We start from the raw sequence: 23,040 nt of genomic DNA on the forward strand, positions 1-23,040 counted from the left end.
AATTGTATAGAGGCTGAAATTGTTAGTCTGCCTTGTGTTTTTTGCCTGTTAAGGCAGCTATTAAATGTTTATGTTGATTATTAAGATGAGTAGCAAAAAGATTCTTGTGTTAGAACTCTAATGCAGGATATTGTCTGTCACTTTAGTTTCCAAAATACTGCTAGCATGCTTGGGTTTAAAATGTTTTACTGTGGCAAATAGCTGAAGCAGAAGCTGAAATCCTGGTATCTGGGGATATCCTGCATGTGTATGTGCCCTGGTGTGTTGTAACTGCAGTACAAGGCAGAAGTGTATCAGCTCCAAGCTCCCTGCCTCTGTTGTCCAGCATTACATCCTCTTTGACCCAAACCTCCAGTGTTTTGCCCATGGGAAGGAAGGTATTTGAGTATGGGTGCTCAGGAACCATCTTTGGGGCCGAGCATCTTGATTGCTGAGCATCTCAGTGTATTTTTGTTCTTGGAGCTCTGTCAGCATTCCAAAATCCTGTAGCTGATGATCAAGGGATAATATTGATGATTTTTGACTTCTTGGCTTTAGTAGTGCTTCGAGCTCCTTAAAAGGTCTGTTATTCTTTCCCCCTTCCTATGTTTTGCTTGAAGCTTGATTTGGAGGAAGCACAGGGTGTCTTTGAAGTATCAGAACTGTCATTTGCAAAAAAACAAAACAAAACAAAAACCCAGCACGTGTAGGATTTTTGTCCCCAGTACTTGATATGCTCTGATGTTTCAAAGCCACAATCTGGCTACAGGAGATCTTCCTGAAGATCCAGCTGGAGGCACCCAAGGCATTTCCATAAATCTAGATCGAACTGCTTTGTGGCTCCAAAGAGGAAGCCTTAATTACACTCCTTTGCCAGAGATCTGATGCTGGTTTGTAGTCTAGAGTTCAAAACTGCTCCAGGGTGACCTGCACTGATGTGAAAAACTAAGTCTTCAAAGACTTGATGTAACCAGGCTGCCCTTGAGATGAGACAGTGTCTCTGCTTAAGGGGCCAAAGTCTAAATGAGCCATAGCTGCAAGTTTGCATGTAAGCTTTCAGGTCTGAAGAAAGTCAGAGTAGCTGTAGGCACAGTTGCATTGAAGGTGGAAGTCCTGTAATGAAACTCTTCCAGTCTCAAAGCAAATTGTGGCTGTTAATGCTCAGAAGTTTGTCTGCACCCAAAATTGCCTGTGATGTATGTAAGCTGAACAGCTTCTGGCAATGGGGCAGGGGATGAAGTGTACTTAAACATTCTTGAGCGATATTTTTCTAACTTTTTTTTTTTTTTTTTTTTTTTTTTTTAGAAAAAAGAACCAGCAACTTCTCCAGGTGATCTGGAGAAGACATCTAAATCTCCTTCAATCCTCAACTGTCTCTCCCCCATCGTGCATTTGTGCACAATGATGCGTTTGTGCTGATGATTCCTGCCTGTACAGTGCCTATATCTTGTATACGTCCCTGTCAATTGACATGTGCTTTATCTTTTAAATGCTTCATGGGTTGATCGAGAGCCTGTTTGAACCCTTAGCCTGCCTGACATGCTCGCACGCTCTCCTAGTATTACATACGGGTGAGTCCATTATACGACTTGCTCATAAAATATTGAGCAGTCTCCAGCCTGCTGCTGGGGAGCCTGGTTAGTATATTCTATTTTGCTGCTGAATCAGTAGGTTTGGAAAAAGGCTGTGTTTCAAATTCACCTTACAATGGTTTTCTTTGAGCCGTATATCCCCAACTGGCTGCTGAGACTCAGAAGTGAGGAGCAAAACCCAGCATCTTGCTCCTTCCGCAGAGCAGTAGGCAGCAATGAGACAGACTGGATAGGTGATTCCCAAATATTTCTCTTTGTAGACAATTGCTTTTAGCTCACTGCCGTTTAAGGTTGTGGAGCTGTGCTGCAACCAGGGAGCAAAACCTTGCTGGGCTGCCATTGCGCCTTCATCAACTCAAACCCCAAATAATTCAGTCTAGAGTGCTCTAACTGAGCATGTGATCTGTTTGTTGTTCTTAAGTGCGCCGGTGTGGTCTTTTTTATTAGTTCCCCTTCCTTCCAGCTATGCAAGAACCAATGCAGCTTGAAAGGTACTTTCGTCTCAGGTAGTCTAAATGGCTAAGCTTACTGAAAATGTCTTATCATGCCTATTGCTTTGAAAGCTAAATACACTTAATCACTCTGTTTTTAAATAGCCCGGTAGTGTTATGCATGTGTAGGTAGATAAATTTAAGTTAATGAGTGGATTTAAAACAAATCACTCCCCGCACAGGTCTGCAAATGCTGTCCAGACTATTTAAAGGTGATATTTGTTGCCATGACTGATCAAACCTGGGATGCAAGCAAATGTGTGTGTATAAATCTCTCTCAAATGTTGTGGGTAAAGGCTGAAAGAGCTGGGCTGGGTTCTGCCAGAAGTTAAACTGGCTTGTACGGAAGCTGTATTCCAGCAATCGAGTGTCTAGCTGGTGAGAACAGCTGATGTCCAAGTTACCAAGGCTGGCATTTTAGTATCTCTTAACGGTTCTTGTGCGGAGACACATTACATCCAACTGTCTTCCATGGGTGTTTTGTCTCTGATGCTGATATTGTGCCAGCTGCTGGCTGCTCCAGGTGATAGAAATGTTCTAGCTCCACTCTGTCACTTGGGACCATTGGCAATGTGGGTTTGGAGCCCCTCTTATGTTATCAGAAGTGGGGAAGGGGGTTGTGCAGGTGGCAATGATTGCTTTCCCTTGGCCAGGAGCAGCTGGGCAGCTGTGATGTTTGCTGTAGCAAGTAGTCCACACATGGCTCTACTCTTGCACCCATAATAATTTTTCAAAACAACAAAGGCTCATCACTTAAAACCCGCGAAGTGCTAATTACTTAGCAGTGAAAAATGTAATCACCAAGCAATTAACTTCAAGCACTTAGTGACTGGTGGGGCTTTGGTCTAGTTTGATGAAGACATTAATAACCTCAGTTTCAAAACTGAAATCTCATTCACTTCCTGTGGAAATGCAACTATACCTTAGGCACATGCACCCTGTTTGCGTGTTGAGGCACAGGGGCTATAAACATCTTCCATCTTTCTGCCCACTGGCTCATTGGAGCACACGTTTCCATGTGCTGGTTCCCTTAATGGAGTTTCCCTTTGTAATCTGCTCGCTCACGTGCTCTGTGTGTCTGTCTTATGTATTAAAACAGCTGAATTGTGAAATATTTTAAGATAAGCTTTCTTGCCTTCCCTAAAAAAGGGAAGAAAGATGTTAGAATAAGTTTTCATAGAATTGGCAATACCATTTTACTTTAGTTGCAACTGTGTCATGATAATATGCATGAAAATATTTAAATTTATACAAATACTTTGTAGCGTTGTTTTTAGGTAGGCTAGCGTCCTCAAGAGTTATGTGGATAACTAATAGTTTTGGGTACTGGGATGATGATGAGTAGCCTAGAGGTTTGTGTCCTGGGTTTTACTGTTTTTTACTGTTGGATCTTCTGGATCCAAGTTTCTAGACCTGCAGAAGTCCTGTCCAATCTGAGGAGCCTTAGGGCAAGAATAACAGAAGCTGCAACTTTTCTTTCCTATGAATAAGTTCAAATGCAGCATATCCACTTCAGATTTAAGGTCCATTTAGCTTTCAGCACAACTGTGCAGTTTATGAAATAGTAAGAAGGTGAATGCTTGGTTGTGTGGATTCAATTGAATGCTTAGTTGTGTGGATTCAATGGGGAATGAAAAAGTTCTGTCAAAGTCTTTCTTTAACTTAAATTCTGGGCCAGAATTGAAGTTCTCTAAATGCAAACCTGCTCAGCACGAATCTTCGTATGTCATCTGTATGCTTAGGGTGGGGTGTGCAGAGAGTGGTGATATTTCAAGCGATGGCAGGAAAGCGAGAATAAAGACATAAACTCGACTTTCTCTTGAAATGTCTGTTATACCTTGTGTATAGAGGGATACTCTAAAATTTATATATAATTTTAACAGTTTTTTTTCCTGATTGGGTTTAAAATGTCTATAAACTTAAGCCAATGCTATAAGCATGCCAGTCTGTTAAATTTTAAAACCCAGTTTCTCTTCTGCCCTTTTCTCTCAGGGATTTAACTGCTGGTGTCAGTTCTTGGAGCTGTAACACAAACGATTAAGGCACTGAGTTGGGGCTCTTCCTTGTCAGGCAGCTTTGAAGGATGCTCTGAACTTCTGCGAATGAGCTGTGATTAATTAGAGGGGGTGGTAAAAAATTGCTTCTGAGAAGCCGCCTTTCGGATCAGATTTTTCGATGGTTAATTAAATGGTATTAAAGGAATGCCTTGCTCTCCTGGGAGTTTTCTATGTTGCTTTTATTCCTTCCCTTAAAGCAACGTTTGACTTTGTAGTAATGTATAGTCCTGGCATCTCGAGGGTGCCATACTGAGTTCTCGTGCTAGAAAGTGTTAAGAGACCAACAGAGACCTTTGCGGAGGCTGAGTTGCCAGAGAGAAGAGACAGAAAGAGAAAGGCTGCGTCCAGATGTAGGATGGCAATGGTAGCTTCGCATAATGGAGAAGAGCTGGCAAGGATGCACCTGCCTTTGGATTCCTAGTGGCAGGTAGGCTTTGCCCGTGCACATGTGCTGCATGAAATCGTGGTGCGTCTGAAATTCTTTAAGCTGTGCTGCTTGGAGTGCCATTATGAACTGGTTGTAGAGGGGGACAATTGTAACGTACAGGAGAGCTGTAATATTTACTCTAGGAAAGATTTTTGCACTATATTCTTCAAAATCAGGGTGGAATAATTTGTTATTCTATTTTGTCCCCATAACCAGGAATTGTGCCAGTGTTTTCTGAGCAAATTGACTTATGACTGATATTTTACCAGACTCAGCCTTCTGTTGTGAAGGAATTTAGTTTGCATTTGAATATATGGAAAATCAGATGAGCAGGGCTCAAGGTGAGAGTGTTTTTTTTTTGGTTTTTTTGTTTTTTTTTTTAAACCTTGATTAACTTCATTAGCAAAGCTTGTATTTCTTTGAAAAACATGACTGTCAAAGCTGTGCTGAAATATCTTTTTTTTGACTTGATTTTTCAAATTGCTCATAGTCATCTTACTGGGGGTTGTTAGCGTAGCTGTTGCACAGGCAGCTTCATACTGAGCCTATTTCAAGTTCTGATGGGCAATTCCTGGGAATCCTCTGATACTGAGTTTATCTGTGATATGTAGTGGTGCTTGCTGCTGACAGTCTTTGGGAATTTTTCGTTTTTCCTTTTAAGAATTGCAAAATGAATATAAGGCTGCTGGTATAAACACTTTGGAGAGGCACGGGAAGAGTATCTGATAGATACTTACATAGTTAGAAATCAGCGGTATATATAGAGAGGTCAAACTAAGCTTTGTCAAATCTGAATATGACCCTCAGAAAAGGGATTTGCTATTGATAACTTCACTTTAAAAATCTGTCAACTTCCTCCTTTCTGGATTTTGGGTGGTCTAGTGGGTCCCGCTCCTGCCTGTTACAGTGCTCGCCTCGTCTAACATCATTCTGTAGTCTACCTATCTTCACTAAATGGAAGCCATAATGACTGGTTTTCTGAGGAATGATATAGCTAAGGCCTATTGTGAAAGTGTCTCTTAAGCTAGAACGTTTTGGTTCAAAAGGATCTATCTGGAGACAGGTCAGGCCTGCTTTCCACCCCACCTTCGTGTACTCACCTGTACCTGCAAAGGCCAGAGATCTCTGGCTTTTAAATGTTTGTTACCTTTGCTTTAATTCCAGCAGGATGACTGTCTCAGGCTGGTTCCAGTTCCTGCTTGCTTTTTGTTGTGTTGACTTTAAGAGGTGTTTGCGTTGCCAAAGAGCTGGCTTCCCCTTGGGAAAGTGGATGGTCTTCTGCATGTATGCTTGCTTGTGTGATCATCTTTAATGACATGGCCGCATACTGGCTTTTCCTGGGGCCTCTGAATTGCTCGGGGTGCAAATGACTGGCATTTAGTGTGGACATCAGAATTGGGCACGATATTGACTGTTGCTCTGCCTCGCTGTGCACAGGATGGAAATGCCAAAGCGTGAAAAAAGCAGGAGACTGCTGGAGAAGGAACCATCTTAGGTTTAGTGATACTGGCCACTGCAGGGAGTCTTGCTTTTGCTGCTGAGGGCATCCAAAGCTGGTGTCTACTGGCCCCGAGGTACAGGGTGGCTGTGGAGAGGCCATCTAGTAAGTGCCTAAGCAATGAGGGCAGAACGGGAATGTTGCTGGGAATTGCTGTACGCTGTATTGCCCTAAAAGCATCTGTTAGCTCAAATCTTCATTCTCCTCCCGATGCACCCTTTCTAACCTGTTGAAAGGCAAGAGAAACGTCTCCTCTGAGTGAGGGCAGCCAGTTGCTTTGTCCATCTTGGAGCAAATGGAGGGGATAGAGCAAAAGCCCAAGCTCTGATTACTTGCAGTTTTCATGCGTTTGACTTATTTGAGGGAGCAAGGGTGGCTTTTCTCTCGGATCATCGCACTTTTTGCATTGCTTCTCAAGAGAGAGAGTATGAAAGTGTGGCTATGCTGTTGCCCCTAGGGCTCTGCACTTGCTGGGACCAACTTCACTCTGCTGCTCTGCTAAGGTTGTGGGCAGCAGCAGAGGCAGCAAAACCTTCTGCAGAGACAGGGAAAAAATTAGTGAACATTCACGTTGCAATCAAAAGTCTTGTGGCTACTATTTGGGCTAAAAAATCTTTAGTTCTTACAGGCTGTGGGTCATGGTCATGCTTGTAGAAAGAGGTTCTCAGTAAAGGCTTAGCGTTCAGAAGCAATCAGTCTAATTCTAGTGGAAGTACATGAACAGGCTGGGGCTACAAGGCTTGAGCTGATTTTGGTGACCATTTCATATTTGTACTTCCCACCTTTATTCCTTACTACAGTGTTTACTGAATATTGTTCAGCCTAAGTGGTAGTCTTTCTCTGACAACAAAATACAGTAATGCAACTTTACACAATCTGTAATGAGAAAAGATAATGCATTTCTGAAAAGGACTTTTTCCCCCCTCATGCAAATATTACAATAGTTGCTCAAAGAGAGAAGCTTGTCTTGGATTTCTAGATGCTACAATTCAGTTTAGTCATTTTCAAGTTGGAATATTGTTATATTTCATCTTCCAGATCTTCCCCAAACTTGTGATGTTATTGCTGCAGGATTTAATTCTTTGCTACTGATATTTGGAACTTCCCAACTACCTAGGAGCAAGCTATTTAATTTGGTTTGCGTGCTGAAAAGCTTATTCTGCAACTCAAGCTGATCGAATAGCTCTTATTTTTTTTTAAGAAGAGGAAAAAAAAAGAAAAAAGATACCCCACCTCTCAGACAGCATGCACCTTTCTTTTGGCAGAAGCGGAGGTGTAGAGGTCCAAATCTAGACCTCCCTATACTGTGGGCATATCTATGCAACAAAATGCAGCTGTTGTAGCCTGGGGTTGCATGTTGCTAGCTAGCACTGGGATTTCAATATCAGAGGAGATTCAGCTGATGCAAAATCTTCCCTGCTAGTACAAACTCTGTTCGGACTCCCCAAATTGCTTTGGCCAGGGAATTAGAATTCCAGCATTAGAGAATGTGAAAGGGCAATATGCCTTCCTTCCCTCGTGTTCACCATTTTAGCTCATGTTTGTGCAAGTGGTCAGCCATGTAAGTATGGGCTGCAAACCAGCATGTTTCATTCAGAGTCTGTCATTGCTTTCAGACAGGTTGGACAGTCTTTTCCAAGCAGCAGATTATAATTGCAGCACTTTGAATACTGCAATTTGTCATGGGCCACGTATGTTTTACGACACTCCTAGCCATCTGGCTGGAGCACAGCCTTGCACAGCTGAGTTATAATTACTGGTACAGGACCAGGGAGTGGAGTGAGCAGTACTCAGCCCCATGCAATTTACAGATATCCTTTCTTGACTGTGTTAGAGCTGGAATAACCCAAATCCTTTTTTTCCCCACATCTTTCTGAAGCTAAGGAGGCATGGACTGGATACTGTAGGACAATATCTGAATGGTTTTGAAAAGGCACTGGCAAAAGGTTAGGGCCATGTTGATGACACAGGAAAAACAAGTCTTTTCAGCAGTATAACGAGCTCTGTATAAACAATTTTCTCTAGAGGATGTGGATGATTGAGCTTTTGATGGGACTTTGGAGAAAAACTGAGGCTGGACCATGGGAAGCTGAATTGCAGCCCACAACAATTGTAATTTTTCCAAAGTGTTTGAGATTGAAATGACAGTCCTGCTCATGGGACTTTTCTGGTGTTTAGGTCATTCAGCTGGGAAAGACCTGATGCTCCTGTGTTTTATTGTGCTTCTCAAGAGCGCCTAGGAGATTTTCTTCATGTAATATGGTCATTATAGCACCCAGAATCATTCCACTCTAAAAGCAGTCGGAGGGGAGGGGGGGAGAAGAGGCCAATCCTCAAGATGTTTGCAGCTATAAAGCTCTTGTTATAGCATAAGCCACACAGGTTTAAGTGGATATTATTTCTTCAAGCAAACAAAGGCTGAAAGTGGACCAAACAACGCTGTGCACAGAAACAAGAGAGTTGTGTTGTTGTAACTCTTTGTGCATTACTGCAGTGCCAAATGGCTGAACAGCTTTAAAAGCTTTAAAACTCCTTGCTTTGGCATCATCTCCTTGGAGTAAATGCATCTCTGTAGTAAAGCTTTGGAAAAGAAATGGAGCTCAGATTGGTAGTCCCAGACTAGTTTCTTCTAATTTCACTTGCAATCAAGGGCAAGAGAGAGAGGGAGACAGATGCTGCAGCTGCATGATTACAGAAGATGCAGCTGTTAAAACACTTGCTTATTCTCCTGCTAATGAGGCATCAGTGCTCTCCTGATTTTACTGTTTGTGTAGTAATTTTATTTTAGCAGGAAGTTGGACCTGTGCTTTGTCTATTTTTTTTTCCCTCTCCTGCACCACGTTCTGGTCTGGGTTGGACAGATGTCCAGATAATTCTTTAAAATTGGGCCAATCTGAGGAAGAAGTCAGTGGTTTTAACAGGCTTTGAAATGCTGGATGGGGCTCTGGATGCAGCCAAGTAGACCAAGCCATGGAACTTGTCTCACTCCTAACTGAGCTATATTAAAATCTTTCCTCACCATTAATCCAGCTCCTCAGCTACAAGTGGTTAAATGGATTGGTCCTGCCAAGGAGTCTTAACTTGCAGTTCTTCAGATTATATTGAAGTTTCTTTGAGACCTCAAAACCCTACTGTGCCCAGAAGTTTGGTCTTTGCTTTCTGGAGCTTAGCAATATGTAAGCAGAAGGAGGTCAAACAGCCTTGAGGTTCTCCCTTCCCAACTGAAAGGAGACTGTAAATAGCTCGCCTTGGTAAACTTTGCATGACTGATTTAAAATCATAATATGCTTGATAGGCAGATGTTTGGTTTTGAGTATCATTTGGAAGTTCTGCCTGTGTAGTATACTGGGGGAAGAGAAGGGAAAAATAGTTTACAGATAAGCCAGTTCAACTATTTTATCCTTGGTGAAAAGAGAATGAGAAAGAAAATCCATAGTGTGATGCAACCTGTATAATACAAGCGACTTTGGTGGCATGAAATAATTTCTTGGTACTGCAGTGTGCTACAGCTAACTGAGGTTTGGTAGGGTGAGCTTGTAAGAAAGTATCTAAGATGTTGCAGTTGGCTTTTGTGGGATATGGAGCCACCTGCAAATTTTTCTCCTCCTGCCCCAAGTCACAAAGGCTTATAATAAATTAACACTTCACATGGCCCTGGAGCTGCCTTGGAATAACAAGATTCATTACTGAATGATAAACCTCATTATTCCCACTTCCATCAGAATATTATGTCAGGGGAAAGAAAATAAGATAGAGACTTGGAAGAAAAAATAAAGCTCCGGCTTCTGCAAATTAGTCTGTAGGTTGCGGCAGTTCTTTTGCCATGATGGTAAAATGAGGACGTTCCATATGTAGAAGCTGAACCTTCCTAACCACATGTTGTAGTGTAACTAATCCACTTACAGGCTTCAGAATCAGTTTATTTCTACTGATATTCTCACACTGGTGTGGAGCACTTGAGACGCAGTTGTGCTTTGAAGGTGAACAGAATTCACCTGACTTCTGGTTTCAATTTTTTAGGGGAGTAGGCTCTAGAAAGATGATCTTATTGTGGTTTCCAAACCAAGTGCTTGAGTGGCTTGGAGAAAAACGTGGCTGAGATGTTGTTTAGTGGAAGAACTTGTCATGGAAACTTTTGAGAGCACAAATATAGAAATTGATATTATTTGAGCTACTTCAGTTGTATTTCTGTGTGTTGTCCTGTGTTCCTGCTATGAAGCCAGACTTCAGAGGGTTTAAGATACTGCAAAATTGTTGCTGGATGAAGCTGCTGATGTTTCTTTGCTTTCACTTAAAGGATTACTTGCCTCTAATGCTAAAGTGTATGTGGTTTCTTTTGCCTTTTTACAAATTCATGAATATTTAGTTCTTCATCTATAGGTAAGGGCTTTGTTTCAGCAAAGCTAACCTCTGAGTGTGGGGGAGACAACTTCAAGAGACCAGATGACAGGATGAGGGAGATACATGCAGACATAACTTGCTTTTATTAAAAACAATAAAAATAAAGCAGCTGCCCATGCTTGCTCAACTACTGTTGTGCCTAAGATTCGTCATATCAAAGAGCTTACATGACTGAAACTCTCCAAATGGGGGTGGCACTGAGTCTCGGTGCTGTTCCTTTTTAATGCATTTTTGTCTGGAGATCTCTATTGTCGTCTTTGCGTGTTAAACTTGAGGGTTTCTCTTGATACTCTGGGTTGCAGTCTGTCAGTGATGAAAGCTGTTTTCGAGTGTCAGCTGTAAATACAGCAAGGTGAGATGCCGCTACCTGTTCTGTGTTAGAAGAACACAGCTCTCATATCGAGGGCTTGGAGTGGGAGGCTTTTTTTTTCCCCCTCCTCTTTTGCGGTTCTAAGAAATGCTCATCAAAAGATATTGATTGTCATCTGGAGTGTTGTGACTTAAAGCATTCCTATATTTAGGATCCCTTGTTTGTCTGGGCATTCCCTGTAGGGTCAAACAGGGAAAACACTTGCTGTGCTGGTAATTATTCTCTATTTCACTGGGAGAAATCTCTTTCCTTCAATCTGTACCAAACTTTTCCTTCCAACTTGGGAGCAATTCTGGAATGACTGATCACTCAGGTGGGCACAGAGGGGTGTCTAAAGTATCGAGTTAATTTTTTAATAGCTGTTCTAATTCATGCAAATCCTGAATAAATGGAGGCTGTGTAGCAAGTGGCCAGAAGATCAGTTTCTTGCATAAGCATGGTGAGAGCTAGAGGAGAAAGGCATACCTGAGACCAGAAGTGATCTCTGGGCAACCAGGGTGGTTGGGTGTTCAATTCCTCCCCCTCCCCACCAACACCACTGTGTTTCTGCTTCTTGATGGGGCTGACAAAGAACAGCATCAGAGAGTTGCCCAAAAGCCAATGGTCCACATAGCCTGGTAGAAGTGATTCTCCTCAGGCAGTGTATATAGAGTGCCTGGCCTACCATTGGCCATGCCCCAAACCACCTTTGCTTCATACTTTTTTAAATAGAAGTCCTCTTGCGTAAACTCAGGTTGTATGCACAGTTAATTTGGCTGCTGCCTTTGGAGAGTGCTAATTTTTTTGGCTGGAGTGGGCAGGGGGAGGCAGGGAGACTTGCCTATCTGAGTTGAAAACAGTCCTAATTTCTAGAAGCTACATTGCTCCTCAGAACAACACGGATATATGTGAAGGTTTGCGCCCCATGGAGCACTCCTGTTTGGGCACTAGCCCTGGCAGTTATTCTGGGTGTAATGGGGTGTAATAGGATCTGTTACCCCGAGATGTCTCTGGAATAGACATCTGGAAAAGCACTGTGCAAGCCCACTGTGCCTTTCAACTTCTAATTTTTTTTATAGTTAATGTATATCTAAGCAAGTCAGTTAAAATGTGCTGGACTTATTTCAAACAGATGATCTAATTATCAGCTTGATTAAGCCATATCAAATGAACTATTCGTGTAATTTCATAGTTTTAGTCTAATCACTGCAAAAGCAGTAGCTTTGTGAGCATCAAAAGTCACAAAGCAGTGTCAGTTGTGGGGTGTTCCCATTCAAATTCCTGACACAGGAAAGAATGACTTGCTCTTGGATTGATTTTAATACGAAGATTGATGCGTTGATGCTCATTTAAAAAAAAGGGGGGGGGGAACCTGACTATTCTATAAATGCCATTAAATGCAGGCAGTCTGCCTTTCTTGTGCTCAAATATGGGCTTAATTGAAACTGTTTTGGTGTAACTTTTGTAGTGTTTGTAGGTTTGTCACCTACGTGTGTCCTTTCTCAGCGTTAAGTACACACCTCCTCCTGTGAATGTGTGTTCATGCAGCCTGCAAAATTGTTTTTAATTTCTCAAATATTTGATCCAAACCCTTCTACAGGTCAGTTGCTGAATTTGAAATACAAGGCTGTAAAAGCACAGTCACCCTTCTGCTAAAAATGGATCAGGGAAAAATAAAGAAAAGGCAGGCTTAGAGTTGTGGATAACTGAAGTCAGCACGTGGTTGAAGGAGCTGTTCAGATGGTGCCATTCCTCCAGCAGTGCTTACCTAGAGGCCCCTTAGTAGTTAGTTCATACTCTTGAAGTGGCCAGAAGGCCTCTTCACATGACCATAGGTAGGCAGCTGACCTCTGCTACTGATGTTTTAGGTGCAGGCAATCAGCAGTTTTCTCTGCTTTCAGGTTTGATGCTTCCTTAGCTCACCCTCCCCACCTTTGCATGGAGACAGCTCCCGATGAGCTCCTTGGAGCGAGCTGTTCTCCCCAGGTCAGCACACGTTGTCTGCTTGCAAAAGAAAAGTCTCTTCATATATAAAATATATGTGTGTGTGTGTGTGTGTGTGTGTGTATATATATATATATACACATATATATATATATATAATAAATATCAGAGCCAGTCCATTTCTGTAATTTTGGCTTGGGAAATCTGTGCCAAAGTAGTGCAGCTTGCTGGCAGTTTCATTTGGGTGCTCGGCACTGGACAGCCCAGATGTGCCTTGAGCAGTTCTTGTTCCTGGTGTAGCTCCTTTCCTCTTCCTTCTTACACCTTAGACTTTTGGGTCAGTTTGGAACAGTGGTTTGACATACCATCTAGATGAAAACTCAGAAATGACATATGGCTGAGGAATTGTTTTTCTCCTGTTAAATGCATTTGGAAGGCCTGGGGTGTCTCTTCAAGCCTACCAGCCTAATAGCTTGATAACTTGGTTGTTTAATGTCCATGGCTTTCATAGACACAATGGTAGGGAATGACGACAGGAACATGTAGCCAGGTTCTAACCTGTATAATGACTTGCATGTATTTAATTTATTAATGTTGGCAGATCTCCATTGAATAGAGAAAGCTTATCTTTTGCATGAATAGGTGGACTTCTGTTTTTTATTTTGTTTAAATGTTTCAGAAAATGGCAATGAAACAGCCTGCCTGTAACAACCTGCAAGTAGTCAAATACCTTGCATTTATTTCCACCATGTGCCATGGCCCAGCATTCGGGTCAGCTTTAGTAGGCTGGAGGAGAATTGTCAACATATTAGAAGCTGGATTGGTGGAACAGGGAATGTACTTGGACTCATAACTGGGCGTAATAGCTCTCTGGCCATACCCTGGTTTTCCTAGCTCCTTGGCATTTCATCACTGCCTTGTTGTTAATTATTATCGTGTTCTATGGCTTAATGTTAAACCACATCTCATAGCATCCTGTCTCTTAATTAGCTTAACTACTTGTCACCCAAAAAAGGTCTACTGTGTATAGAGAAAAGCTTTCCCAAATATTTCCTAATTGACAGCTTGTGCACTGTGAGGAAATGGGTCCCTTTCAGTGATATTAATAGATTATTTTCTCTGTTTGCTCTCAGGATTGGTCATTGATCCTATGACGCATGCCCGGAAGAAACAACTTTTCATTCTGAAGCATCCAGCTAGGTCTGCTGGCCGAGCCTTGTCACCAACGGGCCGCAGAAGGATGGATAGAACTGAAGCGGAGTGTGGTGAGCAAAGAGACAGAGAAACCGCTGAGGCTCCAAACTGTCCAAGTGGGTTTGTGGGGACAAGCAAAGGCAAGAATTTCCAGGAAGTTCGAAAGACGTACCCACTGAGGAGACGGCTGCTCCCTTCGGTGAATAAAAAAACTTGCAAAGTGCTCCTCACCAGGCTAGAGGATGTTGCTGGATCTCTGTCAAAGGAGAGTCAGAATTCTAGAAAAAAGGACCTTCCCATTTGGATGGAGAGTTTTGGACCTGCCTTTTTCTCTGAACAGGTTCAATCTGTGGGAGCAGGGAAGAGTGATTCCTCTGGGGAAAAGTGCACAATAACTTATCCAGGGGCTGAGCAAGAACTTGATGCTACTCCTTCAGAGCCCAGGAAGCGAAGACTAGCCTCACTGAATGCGGAGGCAGTGAACAACGTGCTTTTTGAACGGGATGATGGTTTACTATCTGGCAGGCGTTTTCGGAGAGACTCTGTAAAAGCCAATGGAGACTGTACCATTAAGAGCTTGCATTGTAAAGCTGGTGACAATTGGCCTGCACTGGAAAGAAGCACTGTGCAAACAGGTAAAGGAAAGAACCGGAATGAGCCCCATCAGAAATGCAATAGCTGTGATCATGCACTGGATGAGGTCTTCGATGGGACAAAGAAGGAGGATGGTGCTATCTCTTATCATCCCACCCCAAAGAGACTGGCCAGTCTGAACGCTGTGGCATTTCTGAAGCTGACACATGAGAAAGACCAACCCCTGAAGCAGAGGAATAAATCGGATGGTGAGGGCAAATCTGAGAACTGCTGTTCAAAATCTACACTCAAATGGGCCAAAGCCAATAGGAAGAATTGTGTCAAACCCAAAAAGGAAATGTCTAGCTTAAAAATAGAAGGCCAGCATGGCTGGCGAGGACTTGCTCTAGGTGCTTTTGGGAAAGCAGACCAACAGGACTCCTCTAGGCTCTACAGGACAACAAAACCCGTCCCGTGCAAATCGCTGTCCAACTCCTATGCTAGCACGGACAGTTTCTACCACAGACTGCCTTTGCTTATGGGTGGACAAGCTTCCATGAAGCCAGAGTATGGAAGACCTGGAGAGAAATCCCCAACTCCCAAACAGGAATTTCATCAACCTTCCTTTCCAGTACAGCAGTTCCCTCCCTTGCCTGTGCCGGGAAATCACACGGATTGTGGATGTCTCTATGAGTCCTCTGATCTGACTCCATTGAACGGGTTTTACGTTTATTATGGCCAAAGTGGATACAGTGGCTACTCTCATTGCTCAGTTTACCCCAAGGACGAGCTTTCACAATCTGCTACCTGTGAGGGGCTCTTGGTATCTCCTAGTTCCTTGCCATCAGGTGCTCATTTCCAGCCACTTCACTGGTGTAGCTCTCCATACTGTTGTGGAGAAGGAACAGCTATTAACAGTTACAGTGTCTGTGGAGTCATGCATGTGCCAGAGGGCAGGATTAGCAGTGTGCACACAGGACGAAATGGCTACCCCTACAAAATGCCTTTTGCAGCAGGTAAGGTACAAAGTACCAGCAAATCTTGTTTGATCCAGGTGAAGAGGATTAGGTTAGGACAGTTGTAATGAAGGCATCTCATTGCCAGGAAGCAAACTCCCTCTGTACATGGTTCATCTGAGCTTAGGATCTGAACTGTGCCTTGGAAAGAATCCATGTTTCTCCTCCCCTACCTTCCCCCTGTTTTTAGCCCTGAGGGTTTTTCCCACTGCAAGGTCTGATTGTTGGGGAAAACCTAGAACTCTCCACTTCTAGGCCAAAGGATTTAGTCAACGGAAAGGTGACTTGTGACCTGTCGCACTAAAGCTAACGATTTCGGTTGATCTGCATAAAAGGGGTGTGGTTTAGTTCAGAGATGTTCTGCAAAGCACTTTCGCTATCCTACCATCCTACTGCAGAGCAGAGGGTCTAAAACATAGTGGGCTGTGTGATCCCACTGTTGCTCAAAACTTGCTCTCGGAGCTGGAGCATCCTCTTCGAACAGTGTGATGAAGCTGCTGTTGCCTTGGCTGTTAGACTCTTGCCAACGTAAGTTGTACAGGCAGTGTGGTCTTTGAAGTTTTTATGGATCTAATCTGTTGGAGTTGTCTGTTTTGACTTGTGAGGTTACCATTTGGGCACATTCTTGAACTTTGTGGTGATACAGGTGCTAGGTACATTGCTAACTTGGCTCTTAGGCAATGTCTAAAAACAAGACCTTGAAATGAAGGCAGGTAGCTGTGTGGTGCAACTATTTGCCTGGCTCTCTGTCCCCTACCCTTTTATTTATTTATTTATTTATTTATTTTAGACTTTCTCCTGCAATGTGATTTACCTTAAAGGTTTGCCTTTGCTTTTGAAAAGTATCTTTTGAAATATTAAAAACTAGGTTATTGGGCTGGGGTTATTAGATACCAGGACTTTGTACAAAAGCCTTCAGGCTAGACAGCGCTGCCTTTTGCAAGCAGGGCAGCCTATAGACAGGGCTGCTGCTTCAGCTGTTGAAATGTGATTGTAAACATCAGTGTTTGAGTTAACCATGTACATGTGAATGAGTCAAAAAGAGGCATTACTTACCATTTAAAATGTACTTGCAGGTAGGTTGGCAAAGCTTTGGTTAAGTGCTCAGTTTGGGCAAAGCTTTGTCATCTTTTGCTCAAGGAAGCCACTGAAACTTGGGAGCATTTGGTTGAAATATAATTTCAGTTTTCCCTGTCTATCTCCCTGTTACAATTCTGCTTCCTGCAGTAGGGGCTAGACAATGTTTCCTAGTGGCTTAAGCGCTCTTCAGTTTTAAAGAGCATTAGCGAGACAACTAATTCAGCAATGTGTTTTTGTCTGGCAGTTTTCTATATGGGGCCTGGAGATCACATCGGTCTGCTCTGTTCTCAGAATTTCGCACACTAACGCTTCTGACTTCACGCAGCCAGAAGGATTCTGGTGGTGCAGGCAGAGAATTTGTCAGAGTTCAATCCTGCCAGCAAACGGGTAGCTTTCTCAAGGTGCTAGCAGTGGCAGTAGTAGTCCTGCGGGTAAACATAGCAGCTGCGTGCCACCTCACTGCTCAAATCTTTCTTGGTGTACGCTTGTATGTGGCAAGAAAATTTTGTTTTCTAGCACATTTTTTGGATGTGGTACATTCCAGGTGGAAGTTGGCTGAAGGTATAAATGCTTTATTTTGGGTCTCACTTCCTTCCCCTGAGCAGCTCTCATTCAGAAGTCTGCAACATCAGAATAGTTTAGATTTTTTACTTTGCAGAGGGCCGTGTATGCAGAGGTCTTCTAGAATATTAACTGGGATTTATGGTCAGGAGTTGTTTTTTTATGTGTATATGCCTGATCCTTCCCAAAGGCAGGTTGGTTCAGCAAAGGAAAAGGATTACTTTAGTTGGAAGCAACTGTCTTCCCTCTGGATAGGGGAGACCGTCAAGGCAAGGGGTTCCTGCTTGACATTTCAAATACTTTGCGTTGTATCTGTCTTATTTGGTATGTTTGAGGTGTTCGTATGCAAATGTTGGCATCTACTTGGTACAAATGAAAGGTTAATATGACACTGCTGTCTGCAGGCATCTCTCTGAAAGCTGCCCTATGGACTGTTCCAGAAGGCATGTGTTCAGAGTTAGGAGAAAGGGGTGTGCAACATTGGTCTGTTCCTTAATCTGGAAACATGCTTCCCACTGATACAAGGTTATTCAAATCTGACTCACTCTTTTTTCAGATGTGTTGTCTAGGCTTGAGTGCTTGCTCTGTGACTGGTGGGTGGGTATGAGGTCTTCTGGAGTGCCTGGGAAGGCAGATGACTTACTAACTTGTTGTGGCTAATTGGTCTGTTTTGGAGACAGAGTTTTGCTGAAAGCAGCAGCACGTAACACTTACAAACTTTGTCGTATGTTGTTTCACATCTCCGGAGTTATTCAGAGAGTCTTTGCAGTTTTCTCCGATTACTAGATGTTGGCTTTCTAAAAGAAGCTGGCTGCTTCCACTAGTGCAGTTTGATCCTTCCCATCATTTTCATATGCTTTTCCTTGCTTTTACACATACTGACAGGCTGGAACCACTTTGGACAGTGGCCAGCCTTATGTGTATTACTGGCTGGCATTACTTTGGGGGGTTTCAGATGGGTTTGTTGTAGTGCAGTGTCATCAGGAGCATCATGGACTTAAAAATATCTTTCCTTTTAGAATCCAATGACAGTGCAAAATCAGCATCAAATGCTGATGTGAAGGTTGTTTACTGCTGTAATACAATAAAGAGAATTCCAGGGAAAAGCAGAGGATGGTCTTGATCCCTTTGTCTTTTTGTATTTAAAGTGAGATACATGCTTCTTTTCTTTCCTTATGCTAGAAGGCTGCAAATCTCTGGACCAGCTGAACCTCACAATCCCTGTGGCAGGGCACCCCGCATCACCTGCCCACCCGCTCTCAGGATGTCCTGTACCCAGCGTGCCACCAGCTGCAGAACCAGTTCCTCATCTGCAGACCCCCAACTCTGACCCCCAGACCATGGCCCGAGAATGTCCACAGAGCTCAAAGCCACCCAGCGGTTCCAAATCTGGCCTCCGAAATACTACAGGCTGTCTTCATGCCTCTGACAGTAAAGTGGCAGGAGGCCATTCCCATCCAAAGCAGCAACGCATTAGCAGGCGAAGAGCTACCAATGGCTGGATACCTGTCGGCACAGCCTGTGAGAAAGCTGTCTACGTTGTGGTAGGTGGTGGTGAAATACTGTTTTTCTGCCTATGGCCTTGCCCATGTGAGCATCCTCAGGGGACTAAAATTGTGGAGGTTTGGGAGAGTTTCAGGTTAGGAAGACTTCCTTGTGCTGAATAGTAGTAAAACCTGCATCATTTAATCTCTCTTCAAAGTAGAAATCACTAAGTGCCATCTAGAACCTCCTGGATAAATTGCTAATCGAAACAGTAAATAGTGCCTTTTGACTGGTCTTGGAGACTGAGCTGCTAGCCTTGTTTGTTCTCTTATGCACAGTATGAGAGCAGCTTTAAAGGAAGGAAAACCTGCTACTCCTGTCCTAAGATCAGGTGAAATGCCCCAATGATGAATGCTTCTGGCTTTGGCATTTATAAGGGTGGCACCTATTGCTGCATGTATGAGTCGTCCTAGGGAGAGTTCATCCTCTGACTGCTTCCCCCTGAGTAAGGGCAAGCCTATTTGAGAAAATGAATGAAGCTTTAGCCTTGCTTGAAGAGCAGTTTTCTAAAGGTAGCTTTTGAAAGCTTGTTCTTCTCACTGATAGTGTCTGTAGCCCAGCAGTGATCTCTCAAAGAGAGCACAAATGACTGAGACAGTATAGTGGCTCCCAACTGGATGTCCTTTAGCACCCATCTCTGCTGTCTAGAAAGGTGGGAGAGAACCAAGTATTGAGACTTGTTCAATAAATGTCAATAGCAAGGGGAGCTGTGCCCTGAAGCGGCTTACCTGTGCTGCCCACAGCTTGGCAGAGAGCACCAGCACTGAGCCCACGGCTGCTTGGCTCACTGGTGTAACCTTGAGCTGCAGAGATCGTCACACAGGAAAGGGTCTGGAGCCTCTGCTCTTAGAGCTGCATGTAAGAAACAATCTGGCAGGAGGCTAAGGCCATCCTGCTCAGGTGCTCTGAAATCAATTTTCAGACCAAAAATCAAGAAAATCCTCAAAACCTGCAGTACAAAAAGTGATTGCTTTGTAATGTTAGTGGGTGCAAAGGAAATGTTAGTGGCGTTGTTACAGAAGGCTTTGCTCCACAGCCCCACTGGCACTGCCTGCCCTGTCCATGTGAATATTTCATGCTTTTTTTGTTTTCTTATCGAAGCAGCCTGCAACTTCAAAATGTGCATAGTTTTCAGTGCTTTTGAGTGTGGAAGAGATGCACACCTACAAGTATGCTGAAAATATCGTGTGTTTTTCTTTTTTTCTCCTAAAGGCAGGCCTTCTGCCTGCAAAATGGAGGGAATGATTGCTTTTGGTTTAAGTTAAAGCAAAGGTATTAATTTCAGAAGTACATGCTTTTGAGAGACCTGCTTTCCAGCTGATGAGCTGACCCTTCCTGCTAGCACTACATGGATAAAACAGTTTTCTCTTGCTTTTTTTTTTGAAAATGATGGCTCTGTGTGACCTGCAGGCATTTGGCTGTAGGGTGAACTTTTTTTTTTTCCCTCACCCTTATAGGTAGGTCATTCGTAGGTAAGCAGTTTGGACTGACCCTTGTTTTTACAAACTGACCTGCTGGGAACAGAGTTGCTGTGAGTTGTCTTAGGCTGTATGACTTCTCTCAGAGATCTCTTGGGGTGGAGGCACTTAGTTATGGTAGCTTGGTCAGGCTTTTAATTCACAGCAGGAGAAAAGGAGTCTTGGTTTGGGATAGCAAACAATAAACTAATTTTTAGCCTGTTCGCTTGTGGTGTCTTTTCTTTTTTATTTTATTTTTTTATTTTATTGTGCCAATGCTATAGAATGAACCCGAGCCAGCTGTTCGGAAGAGCTATCAGGCTGTGGAGAGAGATGGGGAAATTATTCGGGTACGAGACACAGTCCTCTTGAAATCAGGACCCCGGAAGAAATCTATGCCATATGTTGCAAAGATATCAGCATTGTGGGAAGACCCCAAAACAGGTACTGTGCCAAAAGAGTATGTTTTGCCTCCATGCTTGACACATGAGGGCAAACAAAGAAAATAAGGCAAGTAATGGATCTCAGCAGATCTGCAGGCTTGTTGACTGATGAAGGGGAAGAGATTAGTTCCATGGCTTTATATTTAGGTTATTCCAAGGACTGAAATGCTCTTTAATCACTGGTCTGGAACTGGTAATCAAAATCTTCCTGGTCATGAAAACACATAGTGTCTGCCAACTGCGTGTCTTAGAAGTGATCTCTATTATTTCACTGCAGAAGCTATCTCAGGAGTCACTGTTTAGTCAAGTGCTCTACGTCTGGACTGGGAGGTGGTGTGGCACACTGGCTTTTCTGCAGAAGTTCTTGATTGGACTTAATTAGAGCTGGTGGCTGGAGTAGTGTGGTTTGGTATTAATGTCCCACGTCTGACTAGCATCTTGCACCCAAACCTAGTGACTGTTGTGTGGTGAGGCCAACTTTGGTCACGTTACCCAGTGGCAGCGACTCTGGTGTTGGTCTGCAAGTTAATGCTGCAAGTACTAATCTTTGGATGAGCATCTTTTCCAACTGTGAGATGGAATGGATACTTTTCCATATGGCAATGTCTGATTTTGTTCAGAACTGACCTCTTTCGGAGGACATAGCATATGTAGTGGGGGTGAAGGTATAATGGAATAATAACGTGACAAAACCTAGTTCAGCATCAAATATTACCATGGCACAGCTGCCTTTGTGTGTGAGCTATGGAAATTAAAAGGCTGAAGCAGAAGGAGAAAGCTGAATGCTAGCAGGAAAACACTAAGGGGAAACCAAACTCTTGACATACTTCAACTATCTTCTTGCAGGGGAGCTGATGATGAGCCTCCTGTGGTATTACAGACCAGAGCACACTCAGGGAGGCCGCAATCCAAGTATGCACCAGGTGAGCAATCCAAATGCTAAACTTGAAGTGAGGGAGCTCTTGGCCTGATTCCTGATGTGTGTGTTTTCTTGTGAGAAGAAAGGCTTAGTATGCCTGTCTCCCTACTTTCCTGTGTGGCCTCTCAAGCTCAGGAGGCCTGAAGATCTGGTTGGAGTAAAGTGGAGCTGTCTCTTGGCTACTGTGCAGCTGTTGCTAGATGTGTCACAGTGGTGTCCTATATATCGGCTTTCCCCAAATCTGTTGTCTTGTGCGAAAACTCTGAGCTATGTCAGAATTTACTTCATCTTTCCTATCGCCACCTTTGTGTTAACTCTTAATGTTTCACTTTTTACTCTCTGAGAAAATCCTGAGCATCAAGTGAAAAGCTGTTTTGATTTCTGCCTTAGAAGCAAGGCAGAATGAGTTTATATTAAAGCCAGATCAGACACCTTTCCAAAAAGAGGTATCCCAGTTCATCCAGAAATGTTGAGCTCAATGCAAAAACTCCTGGCTGAAGTTGTGCAATCCATATTATATAGGATGTTGGAGCAGATATGTTTGGTACTTCCCTTTTTGTCATAAAGATCCTTAAGTCTGCTACTTAAAGTGCAGAAATGTGTGTGTTTGGTACAAAAATGTGGGTGCATCCTTCTCCCTACATACATATTTGTGATGAGAATTAAAAGCTGACTGAGCACATTGTGTCGGTATAGTAGAGTTCGCTTTCCAAAAGGGGAAAAAATTTATAAATCATTATGCCTTCACACCTTGTTCTGCTCTGCTTTGCTTGGGCTTGTGTTGGTTGACAGAATAAGCGGATTTTAAACAAGAACTAGAGAATTTACTGCTGTTTTCAATCCACCAAAAGCCCTTGATGCCTTTTGTTACTTAAAAAAAAAAAAAAAAAAAAAAAAAAAAAAAAAAAGTGGGCGCATTTGGGGGAAGAGAAAGATCTTGAGTTGTACCTGGCTGACTTACAGAGCACAGATTACTTTCTAAAACAAAATGGTACCTTACATAGTTTTCTGGGTCCATAAATGATGCATGACTGTATCAAGTTACATTTTAGTGTAGAGGGAGACAGAGGTCTGGCTAGGAGAGTTAAGCCAAGTTTTTGCACACCTGCTTAATTACACAAGCTGTCAAATGAAAGACTGAGTAGCTGGGATAGGCTTGCCAAAGATGATTCAGATAATCTTGATTTAAGCAGTAGACCAAAACCTCTAACACATAGAATCAAGGCGTGGTGCTTTCAGTTTCTGTGATTAAGCCTGTCCCCAAATTGTGACCCTGCTTTCTGAGTCTTTTCACCTGCTGTAAGTAGGAGCAAAAACTGTAGGTAATGATTTCAGACTTGTGCAGAATTTCTTTATATGCAGAGATCTTCCTTGCCTCTGTAGTCAGGCCTGAATTTCTTTAAATTGGCTCCATCTGGGTTGCTCCGTATCTAACCATCCCTGCTTGCAGCAGAGCCAAGTTGCCTAAATTACCCTGGGAGAAAAGGCTATTGCCACTCTCATTGCTAAAATGA

The 23,040-nt window shown here is 43.1% G+C and overlaps 1 protein-coding gene across 1 annotated transcript in view; it reads left to right on the forward strand.

Annotated features, from left to right (window-relative positions):
- The window catches only part of BAHD1 (bromo adjacent homology domain containing 1), a 37,767-nt gene that overhangs the window by 7,232 nt on the left and 7,495 nt on the right, over positions 1-23,040 (forward strand). The window contains exons 2-5 of the mRNA XM_062577888.1: positions 13,872-15,521; positions 18,345-18,706; positions 20,449-20,608; positions 21,454-21,530. Coding sequence (XP_062433872.1) covers positions 13,889-15,521; positions 18,345-18,706; positions 20,449-20,608; positions 21,454-21,530 — 2,232 coding nt within the window. The 5' untranslated portion in view covers positions 13,872-13,888. The remainder of the gene's footprint in view (positions 1-13,871; positions 15,522-18,344; positions 18,707-20,448; positions 20,609-21,453; positions 21,531-23,040) is intronic.

Source organism: Rhea pennata, chromosome 5, assembly GCF_028389875.1.
Source record: "Rhea pennata isolate bPtePen1 chromosome 5, bPtePen1.pri, whole genome shotgun sequence".
In the NCBI taxonomy this organism is placed as follows: Eukaryota; Metazoa; Chordata; class Aves; order Rheiformes; family Rheidae; genus Rhea; species Rhea pennata.